Source organism: Xenopus tropicalis, chromosome 7 (assembly GCF_000004195.4).
Source record: "Xenopus tropicalis strain Nigerian chromosome 7, UCB_Xtro_10.0, whole genome shotgun sequence".
NCBI lineage: Eukaryota > Metazoa > Chordata > Amphibia > Anura > Pipidae > Xenopus > Xenopus tropicalis.
In genome coordinates this window covers 101,752,206-101,772,851 of record NC_030683.2, presented here as the reverse complement: position 1 = coordinate 101,772,851, position 20,646 = coordinate 101,752,206, and the positions used below count along the sequence as shown (strand labels likewise).

The 20,646-nt window shown below is 40.9% G+C and overlaps 1 protein-coding gene across 3 annotated transcripts in view; it reads left to right on the top strand.

The window, feature by feature from the left end:
* Positions 1 to 20,646, top strand: part of arhgef16 (Rho guanine nucleotide exchange factor 16) — a 52,469-nt gene that overhangs the window by 14,226 nt on the left and 17,597 nt on the right. For 2 of the 3 annotated variants that reach the window (XM_012966640.3, XM_012966639.3), the window contains exons 2-6: positions 1,845 to 2,443; positions 2,946 to 2,997; positions 10,729 to 10,898; positions 13,481 to 13,537; positions 15,287 to 15,447. In XM_012966640.3, coding sequence (XP_012822094.1) covers positions 1,865 to 2,443; positions 2,946 to 2,997; positions 10,729 to 10,898; positions 13,481 to 13,537; positions 15,287 to 15,447 — 1,019 coding nt within the window. In that variant the 5' untranslated portion in view covers positions 1,845 to 1,864. 3 annotated transcript variants of the gene reach the window in all.

Genomic DNA, 20,646 nt, shown 5'->3' with positions numbered 1-20,646 from the left:
GTGTATTTTTTTTTTTTTGTTGTTTCTGTTGCGTGTATTCCATCCTTGCATTTATACTTACCTCTTTTTTTCCCCTCTGGTTTATGCACATAACATCCTCCAGTCATGATGCTGGGTATACAGTTTCTCTGTGCAGACTAGTTATTCTTTGTGTGTACAAGTTCAGCTGCCAGCATGCTACCATTGAGGGTTTCTGCATGAATTCCTTGAATAGCTGCTGTTCATGGATTTATTTTATTTTAGATCAAAGCTTCAATGATGGAAGTGGATGGGTTTTTAGAGGTTATTCAGGATAAGTCAGATAATCTGCTGAAGAGAGGGAGTAGTGGAGGCCTTAACTTCTAGTCCCAAGCACTGCACTGGAATGTGGGGGGCTGGGATCCAGCTATTAAGTTTAAGCTCCTATAGGCAGGAAAGCAGCATTATATTGTTCAACTTTGCATAAAGGCTCTCCCATTGCAGCCTAACATGATTTCAAGGCAGATATCAATTATAGGGATAGTAAAACAAGTAAAACAAGTTTTCTTTTTTTTTTTTTTGTACAAAGGGCATGTTGTAACCTTAACACACAAGCTTCCAATAGCGTAACTATAACTTGGATGCAAAACTGCTCTTTTATTAGATTATTTTGGAACTTATACAGGACAAACAACAAATCTACCAGAAGATATTAGCGAGTGTACTTAGCAGTCTTATAATAGAACAATATGCAAGCAAGTCTCATCTGCAGAGTGCAGGCAGTTATTGACCAGTCTGGGGAAAAGTAACCATGCTGACTCAATATCTGCCTTTATGCAGGCCTAAAATGAGCTAACATTCTGATTAGAATTACATAATTACTAACTGAACGCACTGGTTAATACATAGACTACTGCATAATGCTACTAAAATGCTCATCAGGCTGATGTGTCCTCCAGTGATCCAGTAGTTCATCTGACTGCTGAACACTAGCAGTTTGCCCCTTGCTAGACTAGAGAGAGATCTGGCCTCTTGTCTTCATCGTATTACTCATATTTAATTTGATTAAGCATTTGCAGGCTTATAAATATATTTAGATGTAGTTTAGACTGTTTTTGACATGGTGTTCCCATTTATGGGAAACAAACCTTTAAATAACTTGCCAACAAATGGATTTGTTAGCCAGCCTATTACCGCAGGCTCACCATAGAAGGGACTACCACCAGAAACACATACCAGCAAACCCTGCAGATTCTGTTCCCTCTGTGATATTTGCCATTTAATAGGTAAACTCTAAGCTTTTAATCTTAATTGCTAACCATACGGCGCCTCTGGAGGATGTCCAGACCATGCAGTAGGCCTCATAGTGCAGAATTGCATGTATGTAGATTACAAGATTACAATCTTGTCTCACCCCCAGCTGCCAAATTACTGTGCTCAGATAGCCTTTACTCTCTGAACCTGCCAAGGAATTTAACTTTCCTTCTAGTTCATTCAGAAGTATCATCACTTTTTGTATTTCAGAAATGTGATGATCCTCTGGTCAAGTGGCTGTAATTCAGCATCCAAATATCGATCAAACCTTAATTTTTTCCCCCTATGAAACGCACCGGGTCCAAAGACTCGTAGCGCTCCCTGCAGCCATAAATAGATGGAGATCTTTTTGTTTTTTAATCTGTGAAATAAATTTTGATGTAAACATGTGTTCCAATTCAGGTAATTGCAGGTAACCGGAGAACAAGAAAATTCTGATGCATGCAATAAACTTTATCCTCTTATTTCCATTTGGTGTGTTGATTTCTGTATGTCTTGTACAAAAATGACCATAAAATAAATAATATGCCATTAAGACATAATAGCATTAACAGTTCCTTCTGTGATTTTAGGGGTGTAACCAATCGACACCATGTCTCAAAGAAATTCCGATTCGTCACTTGGAGAAAAATCCTCGCTTTTGTTTGACAGAAAGAAATATGCCTCTGAATTTAAGAAGAGCGCAACCTTGGGCCCTGCAGTAACAAGAAGGACTGATGTATCAAGAAGGACTTTAGAACCTGTGGATAATGCCTCCTACATTCCAGAACAAATCCCTTCTCCTGTGGAAGCCTCCAGGGTTATACTAAGCACACAAAGCCCAGCGGCACATAAACTTGGGACTCAGCAAATGATTCCAAAAGGTTTAGCTGTGGCCACCAAGACCAAAGTCCCACGTCATCATAGCTTTGCCGCCACAACTTTCACCAAAGAATTAGCCCGCAATGATCCAAAAAGAATATCTGCTCCTGATATTTGTCTGGATCTTTCAGAAGATGATCTAGACACAGGGGGGACATTAAAAAGAAATTTAAGAAACCAGTCTTACAGGGCAGCTATGAAAGGGTTCCAAAACTTTGAAGACAGTGAACCCCAAAAGCCTGTGTCAACCTTAATGCCTGTATCAGAAGATGCATCTGTGCCTCCTCCACGCAGTCCTGGGAGATCTAAGGTATGTTGGAGACCCATGGGTGTTTCTAGATGGAATAGAAAATTTAAAATAAAAAAAGCTTATAACTTGAAAATGCAGCTGTGTGCTCTTCATTTTTTTGAAGTTCATTGCCCAATCAAATTCCCATGGATAATGCTATTTATTTATTCTTATTTTGCCCAAGGCTGTTACATTATATTGTTTGATTCAGTTTTTAGCCTGTCTCATCTGAGACCTACATACGCCATGTGTCAGAAGGCCCAGTTGCTCTCACATGTGGATCTGAAAGCCCAATTTAAAAGTCAGTTATCTATGCTAGATATTCTTAGAACAACCTTGATATGAGCTGGGGGAAGGGGTGCCTGACCGAAGCTTGGACTTCCAAGAGGGCTTAACAGCCAGTGAGTTATGCAAAGAATTCAAGTACCAGTACAGGTTGTAATAGCTGCATGAAAGGTAACTTGATTTTACTGCAAATACATGTATTGCACTTAAATAGAAAATCCTCTCTTGGCCTTTGCAGAAAACCTTTGGAAGAAAGAGAATGCAGAGACACGCAGGTTCCTTCAAAGATGGTAAGTGTGAAATTGAGTATCTGTCGATGATGACTGCAAAGGGAGATTATTAGATTGATAAAAATGCATATTTAACTGCAAATAAAGGAGATGTATGTGTCATATGCTGGCATGAGTTGTTTTTGTGCAGTTTAATCGTCACTTACCTCTAGGGTTGGGAGACTACCACTGGCCACATCCATTAACATGAATGGTATTTTCTTTGCATGCAGTTCAAAGTAATGTGTATTTTGGAGGTTTGTAGTTATTTTCTTTGTTTAGCCATGGTCCCATATGGAATTTCAAGCAATACAGAAATCTGTGGGGGAAAAATCAATGTAACTAGTAAATGGGAAGTCGGATTTTTTAATAGGATAAATAGTCTGCCACTTGGTAATTCTGGATTGAAAAATGTATCCGTATTTAGTCCTTGGGGGATCATGACTCATTCCCTGCAACACTGAGTTAGGTAGAGCCTCACTATACGTTGTACATATATTGCAAAGGCTGCCATTACTCCTGTGTATTGGCTATAAAGTTACAGCTATTGTCAATGTAATTTGTACGTCACACAGTGTATGGCCGCGGTATTACTCAGCAGTGTATGCCTGCCACAACTGAGTATCTGGGGCTCTATACTATTATTTGCTGTTGTGTCACTCAGAAGGAAAACATGGCACAGGAAATGGTCACCTTGTGACTCAGCTGTTTGTGTCTGGGTACAGTGTAGGAATCGCCTTTTGTATTGCTCATTGTGTATCCGGAGCACTACTCAGTAGCTGGTTACTGGTGAGCATTGTGTATCTGGAGAATGATACCGTAAGCCAGGGATGCCCAACCTTTTATACCCCTGAGCCACATTTAAATGGAAAAAGTGTTGTGGAGCAACACAAGCATGAAAGAGTTTCCTGGGGGTAGCAATGACAACTATGATTGGCTACTTATGGCTACTTAATGACCCCTATGTGGACTGCCAGCCTACAGAAGGCTCTGTTTGGCATTATACTTGGTTTTTATGCAACCAAAACTTGCCCCAAGCCAAGAATTCAAAAATGATAATCTGCTTTAAGACCACGGGGAGCAACATCCAAGGGGTTGGGGAGCAACATGTTGCTCGCGAGCCACTGGTTGGGGATCACTGCCGTAAGCGGTCACTGTGTCACTTCAGGAAGTACAGGGTTCCATACTACAGCAGGACCCAACCTCTCAGGGGCCCCTAGATATTAACTCATTGGTCTTCTAATCCCGTGGGTAGAAGGCCCCGCCAATAAGCTGAATGGAGCCCTAAAAGAAAAAAATGGCCTTACACAGGACCCCAATTATGCTCCATAGTGCTGTAACTAACCCCACTCACAATTCAACCAAACTCCACCCACTCCTGCAAGCCCTCCCCCCTTTTCAAGCTACAGATTGCTTGGGATGGGGGTCAAAAAATTATTTTAGTGGGGGCTAGACAGAGGCACTGGGTGTTCTAGATAGTCTTGGAAGCCCAGGTTGCAAATTAATTAGGTGCTGAGCACCTTATTTGTTTTCTATGATGTTCTTGGAATATATCTCATCTTTCTCCAGATATACAATGCTGACCGACGCACAGTGGCTGCTTATGGTATCATTCTCCAGATACACAATGCTGACCCACAACCGTACATCTACTCTAGACACACAATGCTGAGTTAAACAGTAACCCAACTACTGAGTAGTGCTCCAGATACACAATGAGCAATACAAAAGGCAATTACTACACTGTACCCAGACACAAACAGCTGAGTCACATGGTGACCATTTCCTGTGTTGTGTTTTTCTTCTGAATGACACAACAGCAAATTATTGTGTGTGTGTGTGTATATATATATATATATATATATATATATCATAATCTTTTTTTTTTTCTTTTACTGTCATGATATTAACAGTTTTATACTTCCTGAGAGTGTTATTGGTAGGAGGAGAGGATTTCAGAGCTGTTGGGGTAGGATATGATGGACTGGCAATCTGTGGATTCTGGCAAATGCTGTGGATTCAGCTGTAAGATGCCATAGACAATTACTATTTATTGGGCTGGTGGGGGCTGTTTGGGCCTCTGTGTAGTTGAAATGCCAGGGCCTATTTTAATTCCCATTCCAGACCTGTTATCCACTAACAATACATGTGACTAAGCCTAACAGGCTAAACAGGTTCCCTCTGGTACTGTCCTATTACCCATACAACGTGTGAGTTGTACAAATGCCAGATGTGCACTTCTCGATCAACAGCCATCTGACCCCTTGTGATGTATTTTTCTGTGGATTAATAGAAAGTCTGTTTGGCTCTGTATAATGTCTTGTGCCAGTGAGCTGTATGACAAATAAGAGGATTATAAGTAGTTCTGATATAGAGGTATATACTAATAATATATGTAGGTATATGCTTACTGTGTAAAGAATATGAGTTTGTGGCGGGAGGTGGGATACACAGTATAAGGACAATAAGGCAAGGGCCTCATTACCTACTGTATGTGTTTGCATATTATTGCATACTGCGCTGCAGTATATGTAGGCACTTTATAAATAGATTTGCCCCCTGTTACATTATAGGGCTCATGTATGTCTGCAAGGGCATTTGTGATCATTGCATTTCCCTTCAGTCAGTTACTTGTTAAACCACTTTTATTATTGGAACTTGTGCCAAAATGCACTTCTTGCACTTCCATATTGTTGTTCTCTGCGCTGCTCAGTCCTTTCTGCCTTCTGTTCCGAATCGACTGTTGCTGCACCTGTGGGCACAGGCAGGGAAAGCCTGGAGCCCCCACCACTGGACCAGGAGGTAGCTCCAGGGATCCCTCAGTATCTGCCATCAATTAACACAGTTCAGTTGTGCCAAAAAACAGGACACATGCGTCACTTATAAGCGGAACAACAGAAATGACGCCAGGCAGACCTTGAAAGCATTCGGTGCAACTGTGCCAGATTTGCAGCAATGTTAAATTAGGCAGGTGCAGAATTCTGTGTAAAATAAATTCTGCATTGTGGGGAAAAAAAAACATGTCAATGGGTGCTGCTTTTTGAATACTGTGTACAAAAGCATTCAATTTGCAGTTACACTGGTGATGTAGCCGAACTATAACTGTCAGCCTGCCCTTGGCTATCAGTGGTTAATGGGCACCTGCAGTCCTTTTTTTATCTTGTGATGCTTAGTCAGTGCCTATTGAGAGAGGCATGGGAACGTACTCCTGTATCAGGCCTATTGTATAATGATTAGCTGAACTGAGCCTGAGCCTGCTCATGTACAAACCTGTTTCTGTAACAATGGAATGACAGCAGGCCTGTACCTGTAAAAAGGCGGCACAAACGACTAAGGTCAGCTGCGGGCTATATAGAACCTAGACTTGTATATACTTGGCCAACAGTACAAAAGTACAGCCAGTAATGCCCAGTCTGCTCTCCTTCAGATGAGACTACAATTCCCAGCATCCATCTGTAGAGAAAAGGCATAGCTGGATCTTGGGAACTCATGTATTCACATCTGGTATATAATTGCCAAGGAAAGCTGCATACTTAATAAAATGTGAAGGTGCCATTAAGGGTTTGCCATCTTTAGATTTTCTGCTGAACTGTTTTAAAGTCTCAGAATCCCCAGCCAGTTGTTTGGCACTGTTAAGGTATGATTCCTGTCTGGGAAGAGAACTTGTGAACAAATAAATATTGCATAATACAAACCGGTTTATTCTCATACAATGGTTCTATGCTCCAAGCTACATAAGGGTTTTAAGAACCCTGACACCACTACAGGGGTGTTGGAGTGACCAGGAACACTTTGCTTTTACATGAAATGCCTGGTTATAGTCATCACACATGCAAATACACTCAGAAAGTGAGGGAAAATAGTGTATTATTTTTATGTTCAAGACTAATAAACTATGCTTCATTTAAAATCTGAAGCTTTTCTAAAAAAATAGACACTCTTTTGCGTGGATACCAACTCTCCAAGCGGCTGCCTGCAAATGTCAGCAGTGGTTTGCGATGCAGGGTAGCATTATACGTGTTTGTATACACTGAGGGGGCTAAAAATACAAGAAACAGACCCGCATGCTGCTTTCCTGCATTGTAAAACTCGGGCACCGCTGATATTTACCACAAGTGCTTCAGCTCTAATTGGTGCAAATCCATCGCCCTCCGTGCTCACTTACATCTGGGGTTCTGCTGCTGTCTGCACCTGGGTAGTACCAGACTGAAAATCTGGCTGTAGGTGTAGAGCAGCCCTGTGCAATAGAGCAGGTGGTATGTGCTGGGTGCCATTGTGGCCTGCACCCACTGGCATTCCAGTCATTGGGTCATAAAAAGTAGGGGACGGGAAGGTGGATTCCTCTGTGCCTCTCCCAGCCTGCCGCCCATGATTATGGCTTTACGTGTATGTATTTCCTTTACATATTCTATGTGTACAGAGCACTTAACTACAGGGGAGACTTTGCTGGATACACACCATGTAACAGATCTCAATGCAGGTGCCTACATAGAATGTAACTACTGTTAGGGGGCTTTTCCACAGAGAACCATTACCCATTGCTTGGTGCCACAAGTCCCCACATCTTCTGTTTCAGACCATGTAATGGGAGCTGCAGATTTTTTTTTTGAATATTGAAGATTAAAGTTGATAAATTTCTTATATTTGCCCATGCCTAGCATATTCCTTGAGTTTTATTAAAGGCTTCTGTGCCACCAAGTTGTCTTCACGATAAATGGTATTATGAAATAAAGTTTTAGAAAGGTTCCAGACTGGATCATTATCTCCCTCATGACAAGGGTTTGGTTGACCACTCTAAGTACAATGAGGTCCAAACAACGCCCATGGGCTGAATATAAGTATCTGTCTTTGTTTATCAAAATGTGAGTTTAGAGCTTAATACATAAAAACTCACCCACGTTCTATCCATTCCTATGGGATTTTCAGAAGCATATTTATCAATGGGTGAAAGTTTGAGTTTATTATTTGATAAATATGCTCTAAACTCCCATTTTGATTAATCTGCCCCTAACAGTTCCCAATCCTGGATTGTTTTACTGAAGGGATCTAATCTATTCATTGCATTTACTGCATATTATAAAGCATCACCTGATAAATTAGTATGTATGTTGTGTAATGTATATTTCATTATGTCGGTAACTATGTATGCCTGGTTAGCCAGAGAAACGTACATAGAGGAACACCCGTGCTGCTTATATTTACGAAAACTTTAGACCAGATGCATCAAGAAATCCCGTGCCATGAGTAATACCACTAGTGTGGTGGGGTTTTTATTTGTCTTCAATGTCCTCTGTAAGGAAGGCTAGGAACATGCTGGGAGAGCTGGTTTTAGAAACAAATGTCCAGTCAACATATGGATTAGTGATATTTGTCATTAGTGGGTGTTACACAAAATATTCCTTATGCGAGGAAAACGGTTACTAGACATTGCATTCCTTTATCATTGCATTCTTTTTATCTACTTATCTTTAGGGCATCGGCACATGGGGAGATTAGTCGCCTGCCTTTAAATCTATGCTTTCGCAGACAACTGATCTAGACCAGATGCCTTCCCACTGACAGTGAATCGCTGGGGGAAGGCATACATGGTGCTTCATTTTCCTAAATCACCCAAAGTTTCCTGTAAAGGAAATATACCTACGTACATAGGGGTAGAACTGCCTTTTAAATGTTTCCTGCCAAAAAAGCCATTTTTGCTGTTGCTGTAGAGCGGTTGGTTCCTGCATATCTGACGCCTATGAGTTGGTGATTAAGTAATATTGCATTGTATGAATACCAGAGCAGAGTAATTCCTATGCACACTCGCATTTCCCTGTTTATCTATAGTGGCCACTTGCTTCAACAATTTAAAACATTGGGCAAATTTGCATCTTGGCAGTAAACCATAGCAACCAATCAGAGATGTATTCCCCATATGCAATTTTGCTCTGTGTTTATAAATGACCCCTGGTTACCTGGGCCAAAGGATGAATGGGTTTCTGATGGCAGCACTTTGTTGTATCTTTTTCTGTGCAATTTAGTTTCTGAAAATGGACAAATCTGAAGCACAAAACAGGTTCTGCCATTGCTCTGTCACGGACATGGAAGGAGTGCAACTGCAGCAAATAACCTAGAAACCAATTTTTCCGTAGTGTTTGTCTGCAGTAACTACTGAATAAAGCATCTGCCAAACTGGCGGGCCCTACCTGTTATTTATTGTACAGAAAGTAAAAAATAGAAGGGAGGAGTAATAATACAATAAGTCATGAGAAAGTAGCAGATAACAACATTCTTGATTCGAAAAATCCTTATATAGCCCAGGGCTGTCAAGCTACAGATCTGTGGGCCATAGTTGCTCACCATTAAAGTCTAGATACTGATGCATATATAGATATTCTTAATTATATAGTGTTACTAATAATATATATATATATATAGAAACACTATATAATTAAGAATATCTATATATGCATCAGTATCTAGACATCTAGCATAGTGGATAAAATAATCACTGCATGAAACAGAGTGAACAGTTCTGCTACAAGTCATAATATACCTGCTCTGTACATAATAGAGTTACTTGGATATTCAGTGATCATATAGGCAGAGGGGTTAGAGAGTGCAATAACTGCCAGAGCCTGAGCTCTGATGTGGCCACTGAGTCTGTTTGGCTCATTCCCCTATGTAATAATGCGTCTAATCTTCTTCTGTGACTTCTAATTTCCTTTTATGCTCTTCAGTACAAAATTATGCTGTATGATGGTTCAGTAGTTTTTTTGGAAAGTAAACATGTTATTTTAGTAACAGATGATCAGGTGATGGCTTGGCCTTTAGGTTCATGTCTTCAATAGTATTACCAGGAAACCTACCAACACTCCCAAATAAACAAATCTGTAAACATTCAGAAAATTGTTTCTCCGTTTTAAACCTTTGCTTTAGGAATTTGAGTGCCAGTGTTTCCCCGAACTGTGCAGTTTTCTATAGATGGCTGTAAAACATCATCTAGTGGTTAGACATTGCGCTTATGTACTATTGTCAATTTTGAATGCCTCAGCCTTTGGCAATATGTTCCCTAATCAGACTAATGCATCCTAGGGGTCTGTAGTTCCTGCCCCTACACCTATTTATATATCACTCTGTAACTTGCACCCACAAAGTTGTGTGCCTGTTGCCCAAAGCAAGTGAAACTCGTTCTGCTACACAAACATGCCTTTGTTGCTGTACAGTACACCCTTTTATACAAAGATCATGTGCTCAGCGGCTAAAAGTTGTAAAACATGTTTAACCATTGTGTTACCAGTGGAGGCATTTGCTTGTGAGACCTGTAGAACTCAGTGCGGTGCTTTATGCACAAACATTCACTAGAAATGTCACTGCATGTTTTAAGTTCCTTTTCCCTAATTTTCCTGATAAAGTCGTTGTGTGACAGGTGACTGAAACCTTTAGCCATTGGGGCCTTTTTAGAAGGATAGAATGTGCAAGCCCCACCCTGGAATACTGATGTTAAATTCTACACTTTGTTACCACCTTCCTCCGGCAGACAAGAAAGCTGCTGAGGGACTTAAGGCAGGCTTCAGATGCCAGTCTAACTGGGGAACAACAACATTAGGATGTTCCATCGACTTTCCCTCATTGGGCCATTGTTGTGGACAAAGGAGAGTCTATCAGACTCTACTTTGAATCCTTCGGGTAAAGAGCAGGGAGAAGCTTCTGCATGTGCCAGGGATATATCTGAAGGCTTTCTCCTTTTCCTAAGCCGGCTTTTCTTTCCAGACCCACGGCTGTACCAAGAGTTCCGGGAGCGAGGACTCAACTCCAACAATCAGGAATCCGATGATGACCTGCTGGATGAAAAGGGGGAGGCAGAGCAGCCGGTGCCAGATGATGGCATAGTGGTTAAGAACTATCGGCCTGCCCAGCTAATCTGGAGCCAGCTTCCTGAGGTATGTCCAGTAATATGATGTGCCATGAACAATATCATTGTTTACAACAAGAATGTTTTTGTGTCCTGCACTGAGCTGGGGGGGGGGAAGAATACTAGGTGCGTGGTGCTCCTCAGAACTATATAGCTAGTGCTGTATATATATGTCTACTGGGTTTAGATTGGCTTGTAGTGAATAAAAAGTTATTGTTGGCTGTCCAGGCAGAAAGTCGGCTGCAAGTACAAGAGAAAGGCTATTTATTTGTGTATTACATATTCACAACTCCGTGAGCTATCAAAGTAATTGCACTAGGTAAGGGTATGTAAGCAGATTAACCCTCCCAGCTAAACCTCATTTCTATTGAAGTCCATCTTATGTTTGAGACTTGTTTGACACCGATAGTCGCTCATTATATAATATTATATGAAATATATTTCCCCATAAACTGTTGAATCCATCTCCCCAAACAAACCTCTATCCTCAGAGAAATACTGCACTATAATGTCGCATAGTTGGGTCAATGAATCTGTGCTTAAACACTGCTGGAGGGCTGTAATATTAATTTCCAGATGCTGAACTGCAATGTCATAACACAAAATCTTTAGCCCCTGATGTATTTAATGTATTACTGGGTGCAGTTTCTCTGTAGGTTGAAGAGCTTTTCGTGCAATGTTTACAGACAAACACTAGTAGCTTGTAGGCACACATGTACATTGCCTCTCTGATATTTGTATATGGTAATATCCCATGCTTTCTAAGGCTTTATATTTAAACATATTGTTTAACCATGGACTTGTTAGGAGAAAATATACTATTCTGAGACTTTTAGACCAAAGAATTGTGGTAAATGTCCAACGCCTTCTTGGGTATATAAGGTTTTACTTTGAAATTTATCTTGCTGTTTAAGGACAGTTAATGACAATAGAAAATGTAATTTCTTTGGTATCATATTGGGGCATAGGATTGCTCTGCCACCTCCTGTGGTTAGCGGGTCATTGTCTTAGGGCAGTGAACTGCTGCGCCAAACCTGTGGCCCTGACCTTGTATTCTAACAGGGCGTACTCTCTGGGTTCCAGCATTGCTGCCCTCTTTCTTCATGCCTCTCCTTTTCCTCCATTGCTTGTGCGCATTGAGCTGTTCTCGGGATGCAAGGTACTTTTATACTGGAACCCCAGAGTGATACACTAAGCGTAGCCTGAGGGGAAGAGGAGAATGGTGGCCTCCCTGTTGGAACCCAGATTTTAGGTGCCCAAATACAGTGCCATTGATATTAAGATGTATCTGGGTTTTAGTGGGAAGTTTCACTTGGGAAGTGCCGTCCAACTTATTACATGTAGCCACTTGTAATGTAGCCGATTATTAACTATATAGCATGTTCAAGGGCCAAATTAAATTCAAATTATGATGTGAAGTCTGAGGATCAGACTGGGGGCCATGAGGGCCACATCTGGCCCATGGAGCTCCAGATTGACAACCCTGCGCAATTACTTATGGATCCTTTAGGGGCTACAATCCTTGTACAACCCATGGGTACTGCCAAACCGACCTTTTAGAGGGGGGAAACTGACTTGTGTGCTTGTCAGGGTGACGCCCAGGTATAATAAAACCTAGAAACAAGAGATGCCATTGTCACAGAACTGCAAAATTGTTGTGATTGTCTTTCCCTTTTCATCCTGGAGCTCAGTATGTTTTATTTAATGAAGTGCCTAGTAGATGGCAATGTGGCTATTCAGCTCTCCCAGTGTAATCATTAAGGAGTCTTTAAACACGATTATATATTGTGTATATATATATATATATATATATATATATATATATATATATATATATATATATATATATATATATATATATATATATATATCCTGTTATGTGTTAAACAGTATAGGAATAGGAGTGTTAAACACAGATGTGTGCTGTTTGTACTGCCAGAAAAGTAAAGGGGCTATGCATGCAGTACAGAGGGCGCATCTGTGTGGGAGCCATATTGAGCTGTCAGTGGGCGGCAGGATGAATCCAGGGGGAGTATGTGACCCATCCCAGCCTTAAATTGCTTTCCTGCATTGTTTACTTCCCACAGGGAGAGTTCATTTGTTAAGCTGAGAAGGGGCAATACATCAAGTCCATTTATTATGTACACATACCGAGAGCACGCTCCTGCCCAGTTCAAACAATGTAATCAAGGATTGCTCACTAGAATCATGATGTCGGCTTATTTATTGCACCCTCCCATTTACCAGCTAGGGAAAAACAACTGACTTGGCTCAGAAAGGAAGTTCATGTTTTGAGAAATGTATTACTATATATATCCTTTTAATGACTGGTATACATACACAGAGAACAATATTTGTTCGTATTTGCTTTTGAACATTACTGTCATTTATGTGGCACAAAAGGCGTATGCACCATTTAAGGTTAAGCTCCCAAATCAATCACTATCACCTCACATCAGAATTTTAGATTGTTCTGCAGGCCATTTGTGAGTTCTAACCCTGACGAATATTCAGCTAGTAGTGATACATAGATTTCAGCAGTCTTGGATTAGTGGTGGGTGATGATCCGCAAATACGGTAGTCCCATGAATAAAATTGTTCCATTTACAGGTACAAGAGTCTGGAATTTTGAACAAGATTTCCCCTGAAGAGCGGAAGCGCCAAGAGGTAGGAATAATCTTCAAGCATTTTTCACGCACATACGTTGGTTTTAACAATGTATCTATAATAAAAAAATTTTGATAAAACATTGAAGGGTGTGCTGGCCACAGATGATTATTTTCTATGCATACATAATTTTGGCTAGCACCCCGCAGAATATTGAGCCTTGGAGTGTGGACACCATTTGGATTGATATATATATATATATATATATATATATATATATATATAAAGCAGTGAAGAGATCCGCACTCACAGGACTTATAGAATTATTCTGGTGTTTATTGAGAAGACTAACGTTTCGGCTACCTCAGTATATATATAAGTATAGACCATTAGTTTATATAGCTTATCACCATATATGCAGTGTTTTTTTAATTCTTACAGAATTAAAAGGAAAATTGTTTAAATTATAAAAAAAATAGGGGTTTTTAATAATAGATCCTATATCAGTACTATTTTCTTTATATTCCTTTTTCCTCTCAATTTCTTAATCCCCAACATCACAATGCCCTCCACCAACAGGGTACGACTGGGGTGTACAAGGCCCCTGCTACCCCAGGGGCCTCCACACCCCCTTTTGGGCCTCTGCACCCCACTCTGTGTGCCCTCCTGCACATGCACCTTATACTTACTTTTGCCACAGTCGGGGGAGGGCAGCAGGGGAGTGATGGGGGAGGGCAGGTATGGATCGGGTCTGGGTCGGCAGGGTCCATATTTGCTGGGGCCCACCAGATTTGTTCTGTGTCCCGCTGGCCCTGTCCAGCCATGTGTTATTTTTAATGTTTAAGTGTTGTGTTTAAAAAATCAAATGTAATTAAGGTCCCTGCGCATTAGCCACATACTTGCTTTCCTATTCCACACTTGAAAATAAAAATTATTCACGGTCACAGCTCTGCTTGTGCTACACGTAATGCCGACACCCAGACAGCATAAACCATGTGCCAATACAAAAGAAAAAGTGTACGCAGCACCAAACATTGCTGGATAAAAATCAGTGTTAATTTAGTATATTTAAAAGCAGGCTATACAAGTATATATTGGACCATACGCTTGACGCGTTTAGTGGCGCAATGCCATGAAACGCGTTAAGCATATGGTCCAATATATACTTGCATAGCCTGCTTTTAAATGTATTAAATAAACAGTGATTTTTATCCAGCAATGTTTGGTGCTCCGTACACTTTTTCTATTCCGCAATGTGTTTTGCTGGGGGTGACTTGCTTACCTCTTACCCTGGGCTGGTACATATCTTCCATGTAGGAGGGCCTGCCACTCTGCCCTCTGCCTTCCTAGGCATCCTCTGTACATTTTTAGAATTGGTGCATATGCAGTACAGAATTTATTGGAAAAGTGAATTTGGCACAGGGGATGCCTGAGTAAGTAGGTGAAGATGGCAGCCCTCCTGCTAACAACTACCACTGCCCTATTGATAACTACTCTGTGTCTTGCATTTGCACACCCAGTGACACTGTTCTTTAAAATTAATGGACCAGTTCTTTGTACTAATCAGTACAGAGGCACTTTCAACAATTACTTTTATTGGTGTCGGATGTAGGCTTGGAGAGTGCAATATAGCAGGAAAATACCATGGTCCAAATGGATGTTTAATATAAATAGGACTTACATCTGACTTTTAGAACCCAATAACAGTTACAGTTAGTCCAAGTGCAGTTTACTGAGTGAGTTCTACGAGGTGTGCATACACAAGTTGCAACTTGCACTTCCATTAACAGAAGCTTTGAATTGTTCCAGGCAATATTTGAGATCATTACATCTGAATACTCCTACCAGCACAGCTTGGGCATCCTCGTCCGTCTCTTCAAAAAATCTGAAGAACTAAAACAAACCATTACCAACACTGAACACCACCATCTCTTCTCCAACATTGCAGAGATACAGGAAGTCAGCAAACGGTAGCAGCCATCATTTTCTCTGTTAGACTTGCATGTCATGTTTAGTTTTTTTGGGGGCTAAAGTACCAATGGGCTAAAGTACCAACATATACCTTTGTTTAACCCAAGCCAAGTAATTAGGCCTTGGATTGAACGTTTGTTGTGCCTACTCGTTTCATTTTAAAACTTGAGCCTTATTGCCTGTGTTGGTGCCTGCATATTTTCCCTTGCCATATAATCAGTGAATATGTCAAATAGATTGTTTTGAGTTAGTAGTTTTCCCATGAAATACAGTTCTACTGGGAATATTTCTGTGCTAAGAAAGAATGTGATTCAGATAGGAAGCCGCTTCATTCCCTAATGGATCCACCCTCTTGTAGAACCGGGAGGTCAGAGACACTGGGGCAATGCATGACATAAGGAAAGTATTAGAGGAAGCCCTTCAGTTCTGTTCCAGAGGAATGTGCAGGCCTTGCTCACTCGAGGGCCGGAGACTTGAATGTTTCCATGCTTGGCCGCTTTGTTCACATGAAAGGGAACATTTTTCTCATTTTTGAGATATAGGATAAATAGCTAGAAGAAGCTACAAAATAAAACAACTCATAAAAATGAAATAATTATAAAAATCTAATTCTGCCTTCAGCTTAAATCTCCTTATTGTTTCTCCATCATCTCTGACCTTGGCAAGCAGCTAGCATTTTACAGTTTAGGTCAGAAAAGGCAGAATATTAAAATAAATATCAAACTCCCCTCCACAAAAGAAAAGTAGTTGGTATTTGGTTCAGAATACCAGCGTATTCAAAACATTTAAAGTTCATTCTAAGATGTACTTGGTGGTAACTAAACTGCATGAATCCATATTGGTGGCAAAACAAGTCTATTGTATTTATTTTGTGATCATTTTTTTTTTAGTGTGGGGATTCAAATTACAGAGTAATTCCTTATCCAGGAAACCCTGCGTTTTCCAAGCATTCAGCATAATATGTAAGGGGGTCACTAAAGTATTTTGGGGGTAATTGCAATGTTTGACCAGTATTGGGATAAGTTTATGTTAGGTTAAACAGGTTTAGTTGTAGTTTTAGTGCCTGGCCACTAGGTGGAGAGAGAAGGGAAATGCCCAGAAGTTCTAGGAGGGTGTGACTAGAGGGTATAAAAAGGAGAGTGCATCAGCAAGAATGGGGCCTGAGGACACTAGAGACTGCAGATACAGCTATAAGAAGGAAGACACCAGGTGTGAGTTCTGCAGGAAAAGCTAGAATAGGGTTAGTTTTTGTAACACTCATCCTTGGGAATGTGAGACAGACAAGGACAGTTAGTACAGGCAGCACGAGCCCCACTAAGGAGAAAGAAGACATTAGAACCTCAGCGGGTATCACGCAAGTTAGTGCCCAAGTGTGTAGATCAGGGTTTAGTGAGGACCCTGGCATGCTTCCAGCTAATGCCCATAAGACTGTTAAAAGGGACCCAAGAGCACCATTGGGCTATGCCCTGTAATCAGGGGTGGGGAGTTCCCTTGAGGAAAGGTGCTGGAGGCTGAAAGTAGAAAGGGCTGACAATCAGAGGGAAGGGCACTGTGTGTGATTACTTGGCACTTACTGTGTACGAAGGTGTGCACCCTTGTGTTTCTTAGTGTGGGAGACGTAATCAAGAGTGGATTACTGCCTACAAATAGATCCTATACCTGTACTGTGAAATTGATATTAAAAGTTGTTGTGTCTGTTTAAAATGTCTTTCTGGATAACTGGTCTGCAGCTCCAGGGCCCTGGGTTCATTCCCAGCCAGTGCAATCTCTGCATAGAGCTTGTATTTTCCAAGGATGCACCAAATCTACACATTTTAGATTCTGTCAAATACCAAATCTTCCCCGAAATATTTGACTAGTTATTGAGCCAAATTCATGCAAAAAGTTTTACATTTTGACCGAAGCTTAAACTAAATCCTGGATTAGGTGCCTCTGTAGTATTTTCACCCTGTGTTTTGCATGGGTCCCCCACTCTCCAAACACATACCTTGCTCTGTGGCTGTGCTGTGAATTGGATAAAAGGATTAGATGCAAGCTTTATTGGGGAATATGGTCATATCTACACTATGTACATATGTTTGATATAATATGTCATTTAGCAGCTGGTACAGGTATGGGACCTGTTATCCAGAATGCTTGGGACCTGGGGTTTTCTGGATAAGGGGTCTTTACGTAGTTCGGATCTCCTACCTTAAGTCTACTAAAAAAAATATTGAACAATAATTAAACCCAAGAAGGTTGTTTTGGCTTCAATAAGGATTAATTATATCTTCGTTAGGATCAAGTACAACGTACTGTTTTATTATTACAGAGAAAAAGGAAATCATTTTTAAAAATGTGAATTATTTGATAAAAATCGAGTCTATGGAAGATGGCCTTTCTATAATTCGAAACTTTCTGGATAATGGGTTTCTGGATGAGAGGTCTAATACCTGTACAGAATCGCAGCACATTGATTCTATGAATGTAACCAAATACCTTCTGTTTGCTTATGATTGTAGTTCCTTGTCCTGTTATCCAAAACGTGCAGTCTGTAATTTGGCGTCAGCTGGAAATGACACCATTAAGAGGGAGATGGAATCTAACATGATCCAGAGAAACAATAGGTTGCAGCAAGGAGACTGATTTGCTTGTTGATAGCATGTAATGACCCCCTCATTTGGTCTTTACTTTGTTGAAATTCCTTTTTGGATATCTGGAAGCTTTTGTCAATAGGCCCTGACCTCCAGGATAGTCTGCTTCTAACCGCTGAAGCCATCATGGCCATGCTGCTTTAATCACTGGGTCCCATGTTGGGCTTCTTTCCCCATCCAGCATCCTTAGCTGGCCCAACGGCTGCAATTTGCAGCTGGTTTTTATATTCTGTTTATAATTTGCCCACCAAATGTGTGAAAAATCCCAAAAATGGACATCATTTGTGAATAAAATGTTATTGCGTTAAGGTCATGTGACCTTGCAGCATTAATTTAAGTTTGCAAAATGCGCCTGCACCAGGGAGCCCAGTATGTAACAATTGCCTTGACCAGTACTCTGCAGAGCTCTTTTTATATAATGCACGTATGGATGTACTAGCTGAACCATGGCCAGGCAAAAATGTCTTCATGCACTTCCATAGCCCAACCTACCCCTTTCCACTTTGGTGCACATTGTGGACGTTTTCAAGCAGTTTACAAACTTGACACAAATCTTGATGCCTCTGGTGTCTGGTACAGATGTTTTGTCTTTTTGTTAGATCCAATTAACTGGGATTTTGGAAAAGAGTTGCACTGGGGGAATATATTGGCAGATTGCATTGAATTATAGTTGTTTGCACTTCCATGAGCCGTACATGCATGGATGTTTTTATTTTAATCTTCTTTTATTTGGGGCTTTAGTTCTGTGTTTATGATACTTGCTGTTTTACTCTCTTTATTTCTGCAAGCAATAAAGTCTCATTCCATTAGCCCCACGTTCACTTTTCTTTAAGGAGGGCAGACTCCAGAAATGTAAATTTACAGCAGGTAGATGTTAAAGACTAACAGAAGACATATTTAAGGAGCCTTTGTGTTGTATCGACCTTTTGGGTAAGCTGTATTTTGTCATTCCAAGAGTTGCAAAATAACCATTTTCCATTGCGGTATTATTCTGTGCTGGGGGGTCTCCAAATGTCTTCCTATGGGGTCTGTCCTATTAAATTGACTGCTTGCGCTCTATCATGTTCTTGAGGTCTGGTAGCACTTAAACTTGGCAGCTTTGAATTAAGAACACTAAAGTATGGGGAATCTCTTGCACAGCATAGTTTATATTGGCTGCACTGTAGACAAAATGCTCTTTGAGATATAGGCATGTATTATGCCAGACAGAGCTCACAGCAAACATAGGCTAGACTGGCAATCCATGGATTCTGGCCAATGCCAGAGGGGCTGCTGTAAGATGCGGGGTGGCTATTTGGACCTCTGTGTACTTGAAATGTCAGGGCTTATTTGGAATCCCAGTCTGGACACACACAGCAATCTGCAGCGTTCTCCCAGTATACTCGCTACATGTGCCATCAGCTTATGGTCGGCTCAAGCACCCCATTTCAGTTATAATGTGGCCAAAGCCCCCCTTGAATCATTGAAAGGTTAGCTGCTGTGTCAGTAATTTAGCCATAGTTCCAAGAATATATGGAGTTGCATACACCAATAACTCTTATCCTAGCTGTTCATTGAGTTATATCAAAATTAGCAAATAATTAAATCATACCCCAACTGAAGTTCAGGCTTGCCACTCCCCCAGCCACTTCTCTCTAACCCACCTGCACTGGCTGTAGCCAACCAACCAGTCCCCCAGCTTAGAATCAACTGGCAATAATTCCCTAATAAACCTTCTGTTCAAATGTCAGTTGGTTTTATCTGTAATTAGAATGTTATTAAAAGGGTCACAGCCATTTCACACAAATATCCGGCTCTGTCCCCTCTTTTGGATTGTAAGGTCTTTTTGGGCATTACCTTCTTTTTCTCAAGTATCGGCTATAGGCTGCATGTTTGTATATTCATTATATACGCCCATTTATTCTACTGCACTGCAGAACATGTTGGTGCTTTATAAATAATAATGATAATAATCCTGGCTCCAGTTACGGTAATCCACTCATGCTGGCACTGAAAGGGCTTGGTTGAAAGCCAGGAGGCAGTTTGCAGATAAGACGGACATTGGTAAAATGGAATGGACCTTGAACTCTTGACTTTCTTGAAGAACTGGCCTTAGTACAGTGGAACGCCTACACACTGCTTTTAGTTTTGTCAGTTGTTTGATACCCTATGACTAAGGATTAACTGCAGTATCTGTTCTATTTAAAGGCTTGCTATTGTATTTGGCTCATTTAACAAGCTGCTTGCAATACCACTTGTAGCCACGTGATGTCTCTAGCATTCTCCGAATTAGTGGAAGAAACTGCTTGTAGAACATCCATACGAGATGCCAGCAAATACAAATGTGCAACAAGCACAGGTTCAGTGGTAATGACTGACGGATTGTGCACATACAGGCATACAGACCTATCATAGACATCGAGTTTTGTGGCATTCACAGCATCATTTTCCATCGCCTGCTTTTACGGAGAAGAATAGGAAATGTTCAGCTTATGGGTGCTGCTTGTAGTGATAGGAAGGCACTGCCCAGGAATGTCAAGGTTATTGTCCCTCAGTGCTGCCTGTCTCTCTCTCTGCTATCATCTC